A 16,423-nucleotide genomic window follows, 5' to 3' on the forward strand; every position below is an offset into this window, starting at 1 on the left:
GAACTTAGCCAATCCAGTATAATAGATTTATAGGAGATAGGATTTCTATCCTCCTAAGCTCGACCTAAGCACCATCGTAAAGGTGCTTATCAAAAAGTCCAGCGCATGTGAGAAGCAAATAGTCCTGGCGATGAGGTTGTTATCCTCTGTTCTTTGGTGGGTAAAAAAGGCAATAATATTTTGGTCGGTAAGCAAAAATTTAGTCTTTTTTGTTATCGAAAAGGTGATATAGCGTCATGCTTTCCACAACGAAGTATAACACGAAAGACGATAAAATATAAACCGAAGAATAAATCATAAGCCTGCAAGTGTGGACAAAGTCAAAAAAAAATTATAAGAAAGAGGAATGCGTCAGCTGTATCATGCAGTTTAAACTGATCGTTTATTTCCGGCTTATGTTGTAAAATAAAAAGATATTAGCTTTCCCGTATGAAAAGCGTACGGTGTTATTTTTGTGCGCACCCAGGTGGTTAAAAAATCAGTTGCTTCTTTTTCTTTTGCCGATATATTTGATAGGTTATGCAAGTGCGCATGCGTTAAACTTTCACAATCAAAACAAAGATGTCGGCATGAATCGCCACATTGACAGTCTTGGAAGTTGGGAAATCAAATTGTTTGTTGGTACTAGTTGCAAATTATGAAATAATAACAACCAAAGAGTTACAAAAATGTTTTGTGTTAAACCCAAAGTAAACACTGGTTCCTTATTTCTATGGCTGGTTATTATTTTTTCACAAGCGGGTTTTTTATTCGGAACCGAGGTATCGGCAGCAAATACATCTTTTCTAACAGTAAATTTAGATAAAAAGCACTATCCGAAATACGATGAGCTTACAAGAATCTTAAAGTATTATCATAATAAATATCCTGCAATAGCTAGATTAAGTTCAATAGGGAAGTCTGTGCAAGGCCGAGAATTATGGTATATGCAGATCACTGATAAACCCGATGTTATAGAAGATGGGGAACCCATGTTTAAATATGTCGGAAATATGCATGGCAACGAAGTTATCAGTAGACAAGTTTTGATATATCTTATACAATATTTATGTGATAATTACAATACCAATCCAAGAGTTAAGAAGTTAGTTGACACAACAAACATTTTTATTCTGCCGTCATTGAATCCAGACGGCTTTGAAGCTGCTGAGGAAGGGGAATGTGATGGATACAGCAAAAACAAGTATTCAGGTCGAAATAATGCAAATAACAAAGATCTAAACAGAAACTTTCCTGATCAGTTTAAGAATTGGAATACGTTTAAATTAAAGGATGCAGAACCAGAAACACGAGCAATGATGAGATGGATATATAGGAATCCTTTTGTTCTTTCTGCAAATTTGCACGGTGGTTCAGTTGTAGCAAGCTATCCATATGATAGCAATGCAAAAATGGTTGATAGGATATATAGTAAGGCACCAGATGATAATTTCTTTCAACATTTAGCTCGAACTTATGCACAAAATCACCCTATTATGAAAACAGGGGAACCAAAATGTCCATCTGAGCCAGACGAAAAGTTTAAAGATGGAATTACCAATGGGGCAGAATGGTACAATGTGCCAGGAGGAATGCAAGATTTCAATTATTTAATAAGTAATTGTTTTGAAATAACGCTTGAGTTGTCCTGCTGTAAATACCCATATGCTTCTGAATTGCAAAAGGAATGGGATAACAATAGGGAGTCTTTGCTGAAATATATTGAACAGGTTCACCGAGGTATAAAAGGAAGGATAAGTGATCAAGATGGTGCAGCAGTTAGTAAAGCTGTCATATCTGTAAGTAATGTAAATCATGCTGTGAAATCTACTAAGACTGGTGACTATTGGAGGCTTCTTCTTCCTGGTGTGTACAATATAACAGTTTCTGCACCCAACCATGACCCTATCAAAAAGACAGGTGTGGTTGTTCACAACTTACTACCTACTGAGATAAACTTTGTACTAAAAAGATCAATTCGAGCAACAACATTGCGTCCTATTAGAGATACCACACCACACATTTCTTCAGAGCTTGTTGCTGAAACATCCACTCAGGAACATTTCTCAGGAAGTGTGCCTACAACTGTTGCTGACAAATCTACAGGGGTTTGGAGTCCTTCCGTAATTGATGGTTCCACTCATTTGCCAGGTAATTTAATTCCCTTAACCACAGAAAAAATTAGACAACTTTATGCAACATTAAAGGAACCTAATCAAATTAAACACCATAATTATGAAGCTTTAACAACATTTCTTGTAAACCTTAAAAAACAATATCATAACATATTAAACTTGTATAGTATTGGGAAGAGTGTAGAAAGGCGAGAACTGTGGGTAGCTGAGCTTTCTAATAGCCCTGGAGTACACCAACCTGGAAAACCAGAATTTAAGTATGTTGGAAATATTCATGGTAATGAGGTTGTAGGAAGAGAATGCTTACTGCTGCTTCTACAGTTTTTGTGTGAGAACTACAAGAGTTCACTGGAAATACAAAGCATTGTGAACAATTCCCGTATTCATATTATGCCTTCTTTAAATCCAGATGGTTATGAAAGGGCACATGAAGGGGACAGACAGGAACTTACTGGTAGGAATAATGTAAATAATGTTGACTTAAATCGAAACTACCCTGACCAGTTTGACAAACCTGGAACCTCATATAATTTTCAACCAGAAACCAAATCAATGATGGCTTGGATAAAACATAGCTCATTTGTTTTGTCAGTTAATCTACATGGTGGTGCACTGGTAGCAAACTATCCTTACGATGACTCACCAACAGGAGAGGATAAATATTCAAAATCACCAGATGATGCATTGTTTCGTCATCTGTCATCCATTTATGCTGATGCCCATCCCATGATGCATTATGGAAATGGTTGTCCAGAATATCCTGATGAAACCTTTCAACGTGGAATAACAAATGGGGCTCAGTGGTATAGTGTCAAGGGTGGCATGCAAGATTACAATTATTTACATTCAAATGATTATGAAATAACAGTTGAAATGGGATGTTTTAAATTTCCACCTGAAAACCGAATGCAAAGCTATTGGGATGGCCACAAAGTTCCCTTGTTACGTTTAGCCATTGAGATATTTAAAGGTTTAAAGGGCTTTGTAAAAACTACGTCAAACATCCCAATATCCAATGCAAGTGTAATTGTTCATGGAATAAATCATAATGTTTACTCTTTAAAGGATGGTGATTATTTCAGGTTATTGCTGCCTGGATCATATGATATAACTGTATCTGCCCATGGTTTTAAAGATGAAAGCAAGCATGTTGTAGTTGATAATGGCTTGGCTAAAAAAATAAATTTTACTTTAAAAGGAATAAAGGAAGTTATTTACACTAATGTTCAAAATACTGTTAAACCAGCTGTAATAGAAAGCATAAGTCCACTGGTGGCACTTAAAGGAAAAATTTTAAGTTATAACAATAATTTAAACAACGATAATCTTCACCTAAATTTATCATCATCAACAATAAAAGGTGATTACCTAAATTTAATCATTAAATTAATTAAAATTTAATTTATTTTTCAGCAATTAATAATCATTTGTGTAGAATAATTATAAAGTCTATTTATTTCACTGTTAATGGCACTATAGTATGTCTATTGTTTGATTAGCTATGCGTGATCTTACTTTTTACTTATCCTTTTTTTCTTCGCAGCATCTAGTGCAGTACCACCCAAGACAACTTTACCACCCGGTAAAACCGCATTTCAATATCACACATATCAAAGTATGTTCAAATACTTGCGAGATCACGAAGATAAGTTTAAAGATTTGGTTAAACTACATGGTATCAGTGAAACAGGTATTCACCGACATGTTTGGTCAGTCGAGATATCAACAAACATTGGTGAAGAAAATGTAGATAAAGCTAATATTGGACTAATAGCAGGCTTACATGGATACGATTCAATTGGAAGAGAAGTGTTGTTAATGTTTCTGCACTCTCTTGTGAAGGGATATAACGAAAACAATAAGAGAATTCGGAATTTGCTATCATCAATTCGTTTACATATTATCCCTATGGTGATGGTTGATGGGATGGATAATGCTGTGGCAGGAGATTGTAATGGCGAAAAGTTTTCTTCTCTAGAACCAAACATTTATAATCAGTTTAAATTGAACAAACAGGTATTTCTTTTTTTTTTGTATATTTATTAGTTTTTTAAAAAAAGGTTTATGTGCATTTGAAAATTAAAATATTCTTTACAAAACTAAATAAATAACATGTTTTATTGCATTAAAAGTCGTTGGTGTGTTAGAATACTCTATGGCTTTTAATATCAACTCAGAAGTTGCACTTTAAAAAAACCAAATTACTGGATGTAATTTTTTTTACCAGCTTAGAGTAATAAATATACCTAAACAAATATTAAATCTTTTAAGTTACCATAAAATAAATGGGACAATTTGTCTCTGAGAAGTTTGTCTTTTCCAGGTAAAAAAACGTGATATACACACTTAAAATAGACATGCATATCCAATATTTTCGTTTTAGGCTTCCGATGAACCTAAGTTAGTAACTGACTTGAAAAAATGGATGAAAAATCAAAATTTTCTTTTCACTGCTTTAGTTGAGGGAGGTGATTTACTTGTCAGGTTAGAAATTACTACCTTCTAATAATCGTCCCTATTGTGTTGTACGTATTACTTTTAGTTATAATTTTGTTATGTTACATACAATGGATGATAAAATGGCCGGAATTTTACTCTGTTGTTTTTCCATTCTTTGATCCCTAGTAACAAGTAACCTAAAATAAGCTGGAATCTAAGCAAGTTAAACATTGGTTATCAAGGTGTTAGCAGTTGTTCCACTTGATATTTGTGTTTTATTCAAGCAGGTTAAAGAAGGTTTTGAGACAGGTAAACAAAGAATACAAGTACCTTATTCCATGAAATTAACGAGTCAAGAAATTAACGCAAATTAAATTAACGGTCATTAAAATTAAAGCGGTTTAATGAAATTATTTTGAAAAAGGCATTTAATTAACGTGGTTGAGCAATGTTGTTTTCAAAAATGCATTTTATTAACGCGAATTTGAGAATATGCGATATCACACGAAGCAAAAATTACGGCAACAGTCGAATCCACGGTCTCCTCTATTACAAGGCGGTTTGGAAATCGAAATAAAAGTTGTTTGGAAAGAAAATGTTAAAAATTTAAGGTAAAGGTGCTTTCAGTTAATTTTCCACTTAAATCTAGTACGATGATTATACAAAAGCTTTTTTAACACCGTTGAGGTGTTAAAAATGAGGAGGAAACAGTAGAAAATTTGTAAAATCTTGTATTTTTATGTTTTTAGGCTTTTATATATTGTAAAAAAGTTACCAAATTAACAGTATTTTAATTAACGAGTCATGAAATCAACAGTCTTTAAATTAACACTGCATTTAATTAACAGTCAATAAAATAACGCGAATTTTGGAAAACCGCGTTAATTTCATGACTCGTTAATTTTATGGAATAAGGCATACAAAGTTGGGCTGCTAAAGAGATAATTAACACGTTATTTATAACTTTTCGGTTCTGCATGTTTTATGCAATATTAAAACTTTGTGATTAAAATCCTACCTTAATAAAGACAAGAAACAGTATCAATTTTTTGAAATACTATAAAATAATAGTACCGATTATTACAACTGTGACAAGGCGTTTTGCAACTTAAGCATAACGTAAAAGCTGACAGAAATATTTGAAATTCTTTCACTAATTTTTAAACAAACCTTTTTCTTTTACTTATATAGTTATCCACCTGATTCAATTGTCAACGGTGATCCTAGATTGAATGGCAAAAATAGTATCGATGACGACTTTTTTAAGAGTCTAGCACTCCGATACTCGGTGAAAAATAAGAAGTTGTATCATGGGAATGGTTGTGATGGAATTCAAACCCACCGCGGTGTTAGTATTGGTAAGTTGTGTGGTAACCCCAGGGGATTTTTTATTTGCTGTGGAGCTCCCACCTAATGAATTTAAAAAAATTGTTTGAGTAATTCTGATTTACACCCCCTAGGAGCTGAATGGAAGACACGCGAGAATACCATGGGCATGTATTCGTACCTTGCGTTAAACAATTTACAGATTAATGTCCACCTTGCTTGTTGTCGAACTCCCCCCGCTGATGATGTCGCCTCGATTTGGAGTGAGAATAAAGAGTCATTGTTGGAATTCTCTGAACTTGCGTACGCACGTGTGTATGGGTTTGTAAAAGATATGAACAATAGCGTAGCTAGCGACGCCTGGGTTACTTTCTCGAACACAAAAGCTTATGCTAACGTCAGCAAATCTGGATTCTATCAGAAATATTTACTCCCTGAGAAGTACACCCTTACGGCCAATCACGGTGATTTAGAAGCGATCAAAAAGGATGTCCAGATCTCGAAAACCACTCCCGTGCGAGAAGATTTTGTTCTTCATCAACAAGCCAAATACGAGCACCATAACTATAAAGATTTGACAAGACATCTCAGTGAACTTGCGAGAAACTTTTCTTCAATCACAAAACTATACAGTATTGGTTCGTCTGTGCAAGGAAGAAAGATTTGGGTACTAGAAATTAGTGATAACCCGGGAAGTCATGAATCTGGAGAGCCTGAATTCAAATACGTGGCAGGTGAGATAACATTGGCGTGACGAAATATTGTCATTGAATTTAGAGTCTGTTATACATAAAAAGGTTACGCTGAACATGAAATTGTTATTTTGGGAGGGTTAGGGATGGCGATAGACATAGACATGTTGTAGCGTTTTCTTTTTTTCAGTAACTGAAGCTGTAATTCTTCATAGTGTGTACAGAATGCTCAACATCAAACACTGTAATATCTAAGCTTCACTGTGAATGTCCCTATAATGATTTGTGTGAGCTGCTAAAATAATTTTCACGATGATAATAAATTTTTAGGTATCCATGGCAACGAAGTCGCTGGCCGAGAATTACTGCTTCTTTTGGCGCGGCACTTATGTTTGGGGTATGGTAACGACCATTCATTGACATCACTTATCAACCGAACGCGTATTCATATTTTACCGGTCGCTAATCCGGACGGTGCAGAAGAGGCTGTATATGGAGACTGCAGTTCTGAAAAGGGAAAGTTGAATGCGAATGGGAAAGACCTTGCTCAAGATTTTCCTGGTGAGTTTTTGTTGCATTCCTTTACTTTAACTAATGTCAGTTCCGTAGCTGACAAGGGATATCCCTTCGCAGATTGAAACTTCTGTCTCACGTGATATTTCAAAGATTCTCAAAACACAAGCACAAACGGAAATGTAAACTTTTTTCCCCTTAGTTGAAGATGACGACGATGATAGGCCGACACAACCTGAAAGCAAAGCTATTATGCGTTGGATCAAGAAAACACCATTCGTTCTTTCTGCTACACTACACAGTGGATCTCTAGTTGTTAGCTACCCGTTCTCTCGAAGTATGACTAATTTACCTGAAGGAAATCCAACTCAAGATGATGATGTGTTTAGAAGTATAGCTAAAAGTTACTCAGCCGATCACCCGACTATGTCCAAAGGAAAGCCATATTGTCCTGGCCCCAACGTTCAGAAACAGTTTCCGGATGGAATTGTCAACATGGCGGAATGGGAAAACCACGCGATGAGTATGGTCGATTATAACTACGTGCAGGGTCAATCGTTTGAAGTTGCGATATTTACAGGATGCTGTAAAGCTCCTACAGCGAAAGATTTGAACGTGCTGTGGCAGGAGCACAAGAAAGCAATGATTAAATTCATCACGTTGGTACGTGTAAAGTAATTACAATGAAGATTTCCTAACATTCCCACATTCTCCTATTCCAAACATTTTCTCCATAATTTTTTTTTTAAACAGATGATTTTTTTGTTAAGATCGAGTCCGCTAAAAGAGTTAAGACCGTTAATTTTAGGAAATTTTCCCCCTGTTTTTTTTTTGCCAAGATCGACTTGAGGGGACTTTTTTTCACATTTGAGCTTCTGGAAGTCTGTTACAAGGGTAATTAATATTCCAGCAAAAAATGTTTTAAAACAAAACTTTGTATTTTAGGTGCATACTGGTATTCGAGGTTATGTAACGGACAGTGCAACGAAGCAGGGTATTCCACAAGTTAAGGTGCAAGTAGCTGGGAGAGATTACGAAACTTTAACTGCAAATTTTGGTGATTATTGGAGAGTATTATTACCTGGGTCGTACCGTGTCGCGGTTTCTGCTCCTGGATACGAAAGTAAAAACACTATAGTTCATGTCAACAATAATAAGAAAGCCACCACGGTTAACTTTGAACTAGAAAAAGCTAGTCAGCGCATGCGTGTAACGTCGGTTATTTTCGTTGCGCTTGCGTGTTCGTGCGTTCTCGTGTTCGTGTTGTTGATGTTCATCGTCGTGCGGATATGTCGTCACAAGAGGAGATATGGAAGGAGAGGTTTCAAACCATTGCAGAATGTGGAAGATGAATACATAAAAGATACGAGACCTAAAAACGGTGTGATTTTAGAAGAATCGGAACTTTCGGATTCTGACGAAGACGAAGAAGTGATATTTAGCGACGATAATGATTTAGTTAGAAAATCGTAAGATTTATGTACACGCTTTTTATATAAGTAACCAAACATCATGAGGCTTTCAAACCCTTAAAATAATAATCAATTCCTAAGCAAAACTCAAACCTGAGAATAAAAAAGAAGTAATTATAACATTTTTTATAGTCATACGAAAAAGGTTATAAAACCTAAACTTCACTTCGATTAGCGCACTACCTTAACCGAGATCAAACGCATAAGGTTGCTATATGCTAAAATAAAAAGCCAACAAGCAGTAAGTTAGAAATAGTTAAGTCAGTAAAATACTCGAAAGCATGGAGCCTCAACCAAATGTTGCGTTGCTTTTATAAAAAGGCACGTATGTTCTTATTTTCTCTTTTTGTGTATTGCACTGTTTATATTTCGTGTGTTTGTAAATACGTCGGTTTTGTGGAGGTTTTCATAAGATTAGTTTGTTTTTCAATAGTCGAAGGTACTTGACAGATACGAATAAAAAATGACCAAATACTTGGCTAACTCACTAAATTAGCGGCTTATTTTGCCTCTCTCCATTTCCGATAAGTGATCTAGCAATAATAGAAACTCCAGATTGTTTTGGGGCCAGGGTGAGGGCGTGTCAAAAGTACATTATTAATCTTGCAGGGGGAGTACTGTCAAATTTTCTTGTATTACCCAATTTTATTTTATGTGGACAATAATTGTGAACTTACAATCAACTGCATGAGAATTATTTTCATGTGCTTTTTGGATATAAATATATATATTTTTAAATGATAGAGAATCACTAATTTATAAAGTATTTTAGAATTAAGTAATTTTATTTAAATATGTTTGTAAAGCATAGAGAGACAACAACCTGCGCAGACTAATTTTGTTTTCTTTCTTAACCACAATGTGCGCATATTTCAAGAATAATGTTTCGTTGCCATGGAAATCACGACTCTGCATTAATTAGGATATATTTTATTTATTAATTTGTAAATGACCATATATGGTAATAATTTGGAGTTTGAATTACACATAACATAAGAAATTAATTTACTTCTTGTTTGTCTTGTCTAACTCGTTCTCGGGCCCTCTTTTCTCTTGTCAAAAAACCTTTTTCAATTTTAGGGTAGAAAAATTTATTTTTTCACAGTCTACTTCTAGAGAAGAAATTTCTTTATTTTTCATGAAAAAACATGTCAGAATTGAGCCTTACTGTTACACGTGCCAAAAAAGTTAAGGTAAGTGGATACGGGAGGCATTTTCATGTGCGCGCTATTTAACATGTTCCATAGCATGAAAATGTCCCTCGTACCATTGTTCTTTTATACCTCCAAAGTTTTATATTTCGAATAATTGCACATACGTCAATATACTAGGTATGTGAAAAGCTTCGTAGTCTTTAAGAAGAATTGCCTACAAAAAATATGAGGAATGTCGAATTTTCGAAGCTTTGTGATGGATTAAATCGAATGTAAAGATATCAATGGAAATTAAGAGAAGCACCCAATATTTATTTATATATTTTTATTTTTTTGGCAAGGGGTGAAGATTGTGATATAGCTCCAAGGATATAGTAACCTAGGTTAGATAAAAAAACGCACCCTCTACACAAGTCTGTTCCATCTATTAACGGCGGTTGACAAAGGTTTCTGCTTCTTTTTTTTTTCTTTTTTTTTGGGGGGGGGGCTACGATCATGTCAGTGTGACACATAGCCCTGTTTATAGGAAAACTGACTCTCCCTGTTTTTAAAAATGCAAGTCAATTCCAGAACAACGCCGTTTTGCTATTACAACACGCCTAAAAAAATAAAAGGATGTAACTGTATTCATTTATTACGTCATTACAATGTCATGACGTCAAATTCAAGTTTCAGTTAGTATCATGATGGAGACACTGTAAGATGCATGGACCGTTCATGCAACAACGGTTTTCCTTCTTTCTTTTATTTAGTAAGTAGTTTATTGAATGCACGATGTGAAAGTAAATAAGAGACCTGTAGCTACACTCAACAGACATTGTGTTGTTTTTTAATACTTTCTAGATTAAATTTGCTTTGTTAAATGAGTACTACTAAGCATTGTCATCTTTTCTTTTGTCGATCAAACTTAGTCTTTCCTTTTTAACTTATCCCTTAGTTGCGCACCAAGTAAATTAGAGCAGGAGTCACATTGCAGCCTTCACATTAAATTTCATTACAGGGACGAAATAAGAAATTCATTTCGGACTTGCCCAGCCTGTATGAATGTTTACTTAATTTCGGGCGAAATAAAACTTATTTCAGTGTTGATTTAAATTCATTTAAGTGACCGTATGAAATTTCATTCCGCCTTCTATATTTATGCAAGCACGATTTACCTGAAATGGAACTATTATACCTGGCACATGTAAAGTACGCACATACCTCCGGTATAAAATAAGTGGAGTTAGAGAATTTGAAATCCATGTTCCATCACAAGAAATTTTATTGCTGGTTAAAATCTCATTTCGGGTCCATGTAAAGGCTACTCAAAATAATTCCTGCCCAGGAGAAATTAAAATTAACACCATGAAAATTTTTATTCAGTCTTACAATTTTTGCTTCATTCCGTCACCACTCCACCACGTGAAAAGTCATCCTCGCGAAATTTTCTAAGATAATTCACAAAAAGTAATTCAGGATATTTCGCGAGTTTGTGACGTTGTGAAAACCTCTCACATTTTTTTGACTAACGTACCACGCGTTTTGTTCCACGGAAATAAAAAAAATCCTTATTGTGATAGGTTTCATAGTGTGTGTAACCACGAAAAGGAGAGTATGGTTTGAAAATAATATCATCAATGTACAGCTACACTCTAAGAAACACATAGCAATAACCTGTCACACAGATGGATGTAAAGCAGATTGTCAATACAAATGGACAAAAGGTTCGGTTGAAATTTCACCTGGCGCAAACACTTATGCTTTTATTGATAACGACAAAACTCTTATTATCAAACCACCAATCAAAACTGAGTATATTTCAACTTACACATGCGCAGTAAAGCAGGCAGATGAGGTACTTGGGGTAGCATCCGTTATCTTAAAGATCGCAGCAGAAGACGGTACGTACATTATTAGCCAAAAATATGTCGCGCAGAATTATTCGTCACCTTGATAATGTCGTCGCTTCTTCGTCACCCCCGAAAATTTTCTTCCCTTTTGTCTAACCTTTGGACTAAGTTTCGAGATTGAAAGTCTTAATGAAATATTAGTTTTTTAAAAGTCTACTCGAATCAAATTTATTGTACGTTTGAAGGTGTGAAATGTAAAGGTGAATAAATGTACAATGTAATGTAATACATCTGCGCATGCGCAATTTTTTATCTGCTAATTTTAGGAAAGAAAAAACAGACCAAGTTTCCTGACCATGTGATTTTGATGAGCGCATTGGGAATATTATTTGTTGCTATGACAATCATCTGGTCTTTAATATTGTATTGCTGTTTAAAGAGATTCCTCAGGTGAGTAAAGTTGTACCTTATGACTTGATAAGATGAATTAAGAGATTTTAAAGCAAACGTTTCTCGTTTCTCCTCTTAGAAAAAGCGATAGAGAAGACACGGAAAGTTTAGAGAAACAAGTGAAACAGTAAGAATTTAATTCATATTGAAGATTTTATTTTTGTATTACATGTATCCACATAAAAAAAAACATTGCTTTGTCTCAGGGTTACAAAGGATATGCCGCCCATTGAACTCAATAAGAAAAAAAGAAAAGGTTTTTTTGGTGGCAATCAAGCGGCCAATTCTAAACGAGTAGTTCGAAGCAGAGATGACTCTAATGATTCAGAAGAAGAGAGACTAAGTGAATCTAACGAAGAGTCCGGAACTGAATCTAGCGAAGAATCTGGAACTGAATCTAGCGAAGAGTCTGGGACTGAATCTAGCGAAGAGTCTGGGACAGAATCTAGCGAAAAGTCTGGAACTGAATCTAACGAAGAGTCTGAGAATGAATCTGGCGATGAGTTTAAGGATGAATATGATGGAAAAGAAGAAGGGGAAGAATATAACGAAATTGGGGGAGAAACTGAGAAGAGAACAGAGAATAATGAGGATAAAAAACGTAACCAGAGAGACTTCCCTTCTGTCAATGTCAATCGCCAGAAAGTACCTGAAAAGGTTAAAAACCGGAAAATGGAGCATAATGAACACTTTTCGCAACTCCAGAATGTTAAAAATGGTTTTGCACCAGTTCCATTAACAGAGAAAAATCCACGTGTTGTTAGTCATAAGATTATTGGTAAAAAGCCACCCCATACCAAACCTGAGCCACAACCAAAAAGAAACGAAGTACCAATTGAACACAAAGTGACACCAAGTGGACAGACAGCTCATAAAACTAGCGAAGTAATCAATCGTGTTGGAGCTTCTACCCCTCATATAAGGAGAGAAGTACAAACTCAGCAAGTCAAACGACCGCAAGTTGCATCCAGTGAACAGAATTCCCAGCGCATCAACAAAATTCAAGGAGATAATATTGAAAAAATTCGTCAATCAAACCAATCCCAGCAGAATGGGCCGAATCGAAGTTTTAATACAAATAAGCAAATTCAAAATGGTAGACTACGTCAACAACCTTTACAACAAGATGGCGTCGCTCGAAGTGTAACACGGGAAGTGCGACAACAGCCTAAACAAAAAACCACGCATCCGGGAGAAGGAAAGCGAAAAATGCAGGAGTGAAGTAGTTATTTAGAATGATAATATCGCATGAAGAAAAATATATTCATCTTCTGTGATCACATTATTGTTCTGTTTTTGATTTTGTTTTTCCTTCCGTTAAAAAGGTAGCAGTTTTCTCAAGCACATACTTTCTCAGCCTGTTTTTCATGAAAATATATAAACGGTGATTCGTTAAACTGTTTTAGGATATTTTTTTTAGTCAGCAATTATTAAAACCTTTAAGCTAAGGCGCCACGAGGAACATTTTCATGCGCGTGCTATGCAACATGTCCCATAGCATGCGCATGAAAATGTTTCTCGTGGCGCCACATCTTATTTGCTGCAAGATTATTTCGAAAATCGAAGTTAAAAAATCATGCTCAAAGGGTATACCGTATCCTTAAGTTTTTTATTGAGTTCATGTGTGATTAAAATATTGCAGGAATAAACAGAGAAGTTATTTTAGCTTTACTTTTGTTGGACGAAGAAGAAGAGGAAGATCGTGAAGAACCACCAAGAAATTGCTGGGTGCAACCGTGGCTTGGGAATAGAGAGTGTCTTGGCGCTTTTCATACAATCTTCAACGAAATAAAAAACGATGAGAAGAAATGTAGAGGGTATATACGTATGAATAACGCTCAATTCGAATACCTAGTCGGTCTTCTTTCTGAGGATTTGCAGAAACAAGATACAAATATGAGGAATTCTATCACACCAGCTGAGCTCGTTTGCGTGGCCCTACGTTACTTAGCGACTGGTGAGACTTTCAGGTCTTTATAATTTCAATTCAGAGTGTCAAGAAAAAGAATTTCAGCAGCTGTTATGGAGGTATCTGAAGCTATCATAAAGAGGTTGGGTCCAACCTTCCTTTCAACTCCGAAAACACAGGGGGAATGGCTAGATATCTCCAGAAAGTTCAATGAGCGTTGGAACTTCCCAAATGGATTAGGTGCTCTCGATGGGAAGCATATCGTCATTCAGCAGCCCCCAAATTCAGGGTCTCATTACCGAAACTATAAAGGGACAGACAGTGTAGTGCTCATGGCTCTTGTCGGGCCAGAATATGAGTTTCTTTATGTGGAAGTTGGAGCGAACGGTAGAAATTCTGATGGAGGTATATGGGACCAATGTAATTTAAAGAAGGCGCTAGACAGTGGATCGCTAAATTTACCAGAGGTTTGCAATTTACCAGGTCGAAACAACAAAGTGCCGTATGTGATAACAGGAGATGATGCGTTTCCTCTTAAGAATTACCTGATGAAGCCTTATCCACAAAAAAATCTGACAGTAAACAAACGCATCTTCAATTATCGACTGTCACGAAAGAGAAGAATTTCTGAAAACGGATTTGGGATATTGGCAAATCGGTGGCGCATTTTTCGTCGACCTATAAACTTAGAACCAGAAAAGGTTTCTACCATCACAATGGCAACAGTGGCATTGCATAACTGGCAGAGGAGCAAAAGTTCTGTGGGCAAAATTGAGCTACCAATTGGTCTTGTCGACCGAGAGAATGAGCGTGGTGAAATTATCGAAGGTGCTTGGAGAGAAGATACTCCTACTGGCACATGGTTTTCACTGTCCAATGACATTTACGGCAATCGATCTAGTAATCAAGCCAAAGCAATAAGAGACGAGTTCACGGAGTATTTCGTAATGGAAGGTGCTGTACGCTGGCAGTGGCATTGCGCTAGAGTTGACATTTAATTTTATTTTTTGCGAGGATAAATAAAAAATGATAAGATTTACTGAACGTTTAATATATTTTTCTGATTTATTTTACTCCAGAAAATGTCTGCCAACCATAACGTAACGTATCAAAACGTATCGTTCGAACAGGATGAATTTGCGGGTGAATACGGCTGATTTTGAGAAGGTAGAGGTGGCGATTGCAGCATACCAGTATATGTATTTGCCATGGGATATGATGGGGTGTATGGAGTAAACGTTGAAGCTGCGAACATACGAGCATGATGGTTGGTAGGCATAGATTGGTGTTGTTTCTGCTCTTCATACTCGAAAAAAATATCCATGATTTTTTTCTTCAACCTTGGCCAATCTTTTAGTTCGCACTGGACCAAACTGTCGGCCACTGTACTTCCAAAAATTTGGGCACGTTTTTCGACAGCAGATTGCGCTTCGCATCCATATGTAGAAGCTTGTTGCGGCCGGATTTCATGGTGATCAGCCCTTTGTGTGATGGAAGTTGTCAACGCTTTCCACAGTTCGGCTTTGGCACACTGCTCCTCCGTCATCTTCTTCTCCCGTCGTTTTTTAGGAGCAGGGGTACGTGGTTCATCCTCGTTCATTGTATCGACGGTCTCATCCATATCGCAAGTAATCTCAACGAAATCCATTTGATTATAATGGTCCCAGGTAGAAAAATATGCTTCGTTTACACCTGCACCAGAGGATCTTGATCCAATCTCCCTATTGCGCTCACTTCTATACTTTGTCAATGCGTTATGCCATGACGTTTTGAGCTCGTTTACGGTATACTTCCCATCAAAACGCTCACTCAGTTTGACCATCAGAGCTTCGCGCAACACTCTGTCTCTATAATCTTGTAGAGTGTGGTTCCAAAGCGCGGGATTTTCACGATAAAAATCAATCAATTCTTCCAACTCGTCGGACGAAAGTTGCGCTTTTTTCTTTTCTTTTGTTAGATCAGTTACGATAAACTCCATTTGTTCATAAAACTTCCACTTTTTCGATGGAACTTCGCTTCCAGCATTACGTTTAACTTCACGGAGCATCGATGAACGAAGAGAATGGAATGCTTTTTCTAGAAAATCACAGCTATACGCCCCCTCAAATTCAGTGACAAGGTCTATTTTCGCAGCTTCTTTTTTGTCTTTATTTTTGTAATATATATTCCCACTGTCCCATAACGTTGGGTTCGCTTTATAAAAGTTTATTAAAGTAACTTTCTCCTCGTCTGATAGTTTTTTCTTTTCATCCGCCATTTTCGCTATTTTCTCACTAGCTACTCTTCACTTGCAGTTCAACTTCTCAAGAAAAAAACTTGTTTATATCTTTCTGTGATTTGATTGGTCAATAAAATAATGCCTCAAATAATTTTGTAAAATATTTGTTGCAGAAGGTGGGGACACGTGCAACATTTGCTCCACAACAAATTTTTCAGCACATTTTGTCCCCGGAGCACGGGAGCAAAATAGATTCAGATCTATTTTGTCCTCGAAGTTGTGGAGCAAAATGTTTGCTCCATGC

At 36.2% G+C, this 16,423-nt stretch overlaps 2 protein-coding genes across 3 annotated transcripts; both read left to right on the forward strand.

The window, feature by feature from the left end:
* Positions 1–529: 529 nt before the first annotated feature.
* LOC130623445 (carboxypeptidase D-like) lies at positions 530–9,564 on the forward strand. Of its 2 annotated transcripts, XM_057438934.1 has the most exons (9): positions 530–2,102; positions 2,187–3,474; positions 3,658–4,130; positions 4,498–4,598; positions 5,745–5,911; positions 6,014–6,613; positions 6,902–7,132; positions 7,287–7,747; positions 8,030–9,564. In XM_057438934.1, exons 1-9 carry the CDS (start codon positions 669–671, stop codon positions 8,555–8,557), a joined length of 5,283 nt encoding a protein of 1,760 aa, XP_057294917.1. In that variant the 5' UTR covers positions 530–668; the 3' UTR covers positions 8,558–9,564. The 2 variants fall into 2 exon arrangements, with proteins under 2 accessions (XP_057294917.1, XP_057294916.1); XM_057438933.1 differs by lacking the exon at positions 2,187–3,474 and having other exon boundaries at positions 533–2,130.
* A 4,450-nt stretch (positions 9,565–14,014) lies between these two features.
* On the forward strand, positions 14,015–14,899 carry LOC130623055 (uncharacterized). Its single transcript, XM_057438560.1, has one exon. The coding sequence runs from the start codon at positions 14,015–14,017 to the stop codon at positions 14,897–14,899; it is 885 nt and encodes a 294-aa protein (XP_057294543.1).
* Positions 14,900–16,423: the final 1,524 nt, after the last annotated feature.

The sequence above is a fragment of the Hydractinia symbiolongicarpus genome, chromosome 13 (genome assembly GCF_029227915.1).
Source record: "Hydractinia symbiolongicarpus strain clone_291-10 chromosome 13, HSymV2.1, whole genome shotgun sequence".
Lineage (NCBI taxonomy): Eukaryota > Metazoa > Cnidaria > Hydrozoa > Anthoathecata > Hydractiniidae > Hydractinia > Hydractinia symbiolongicarpus.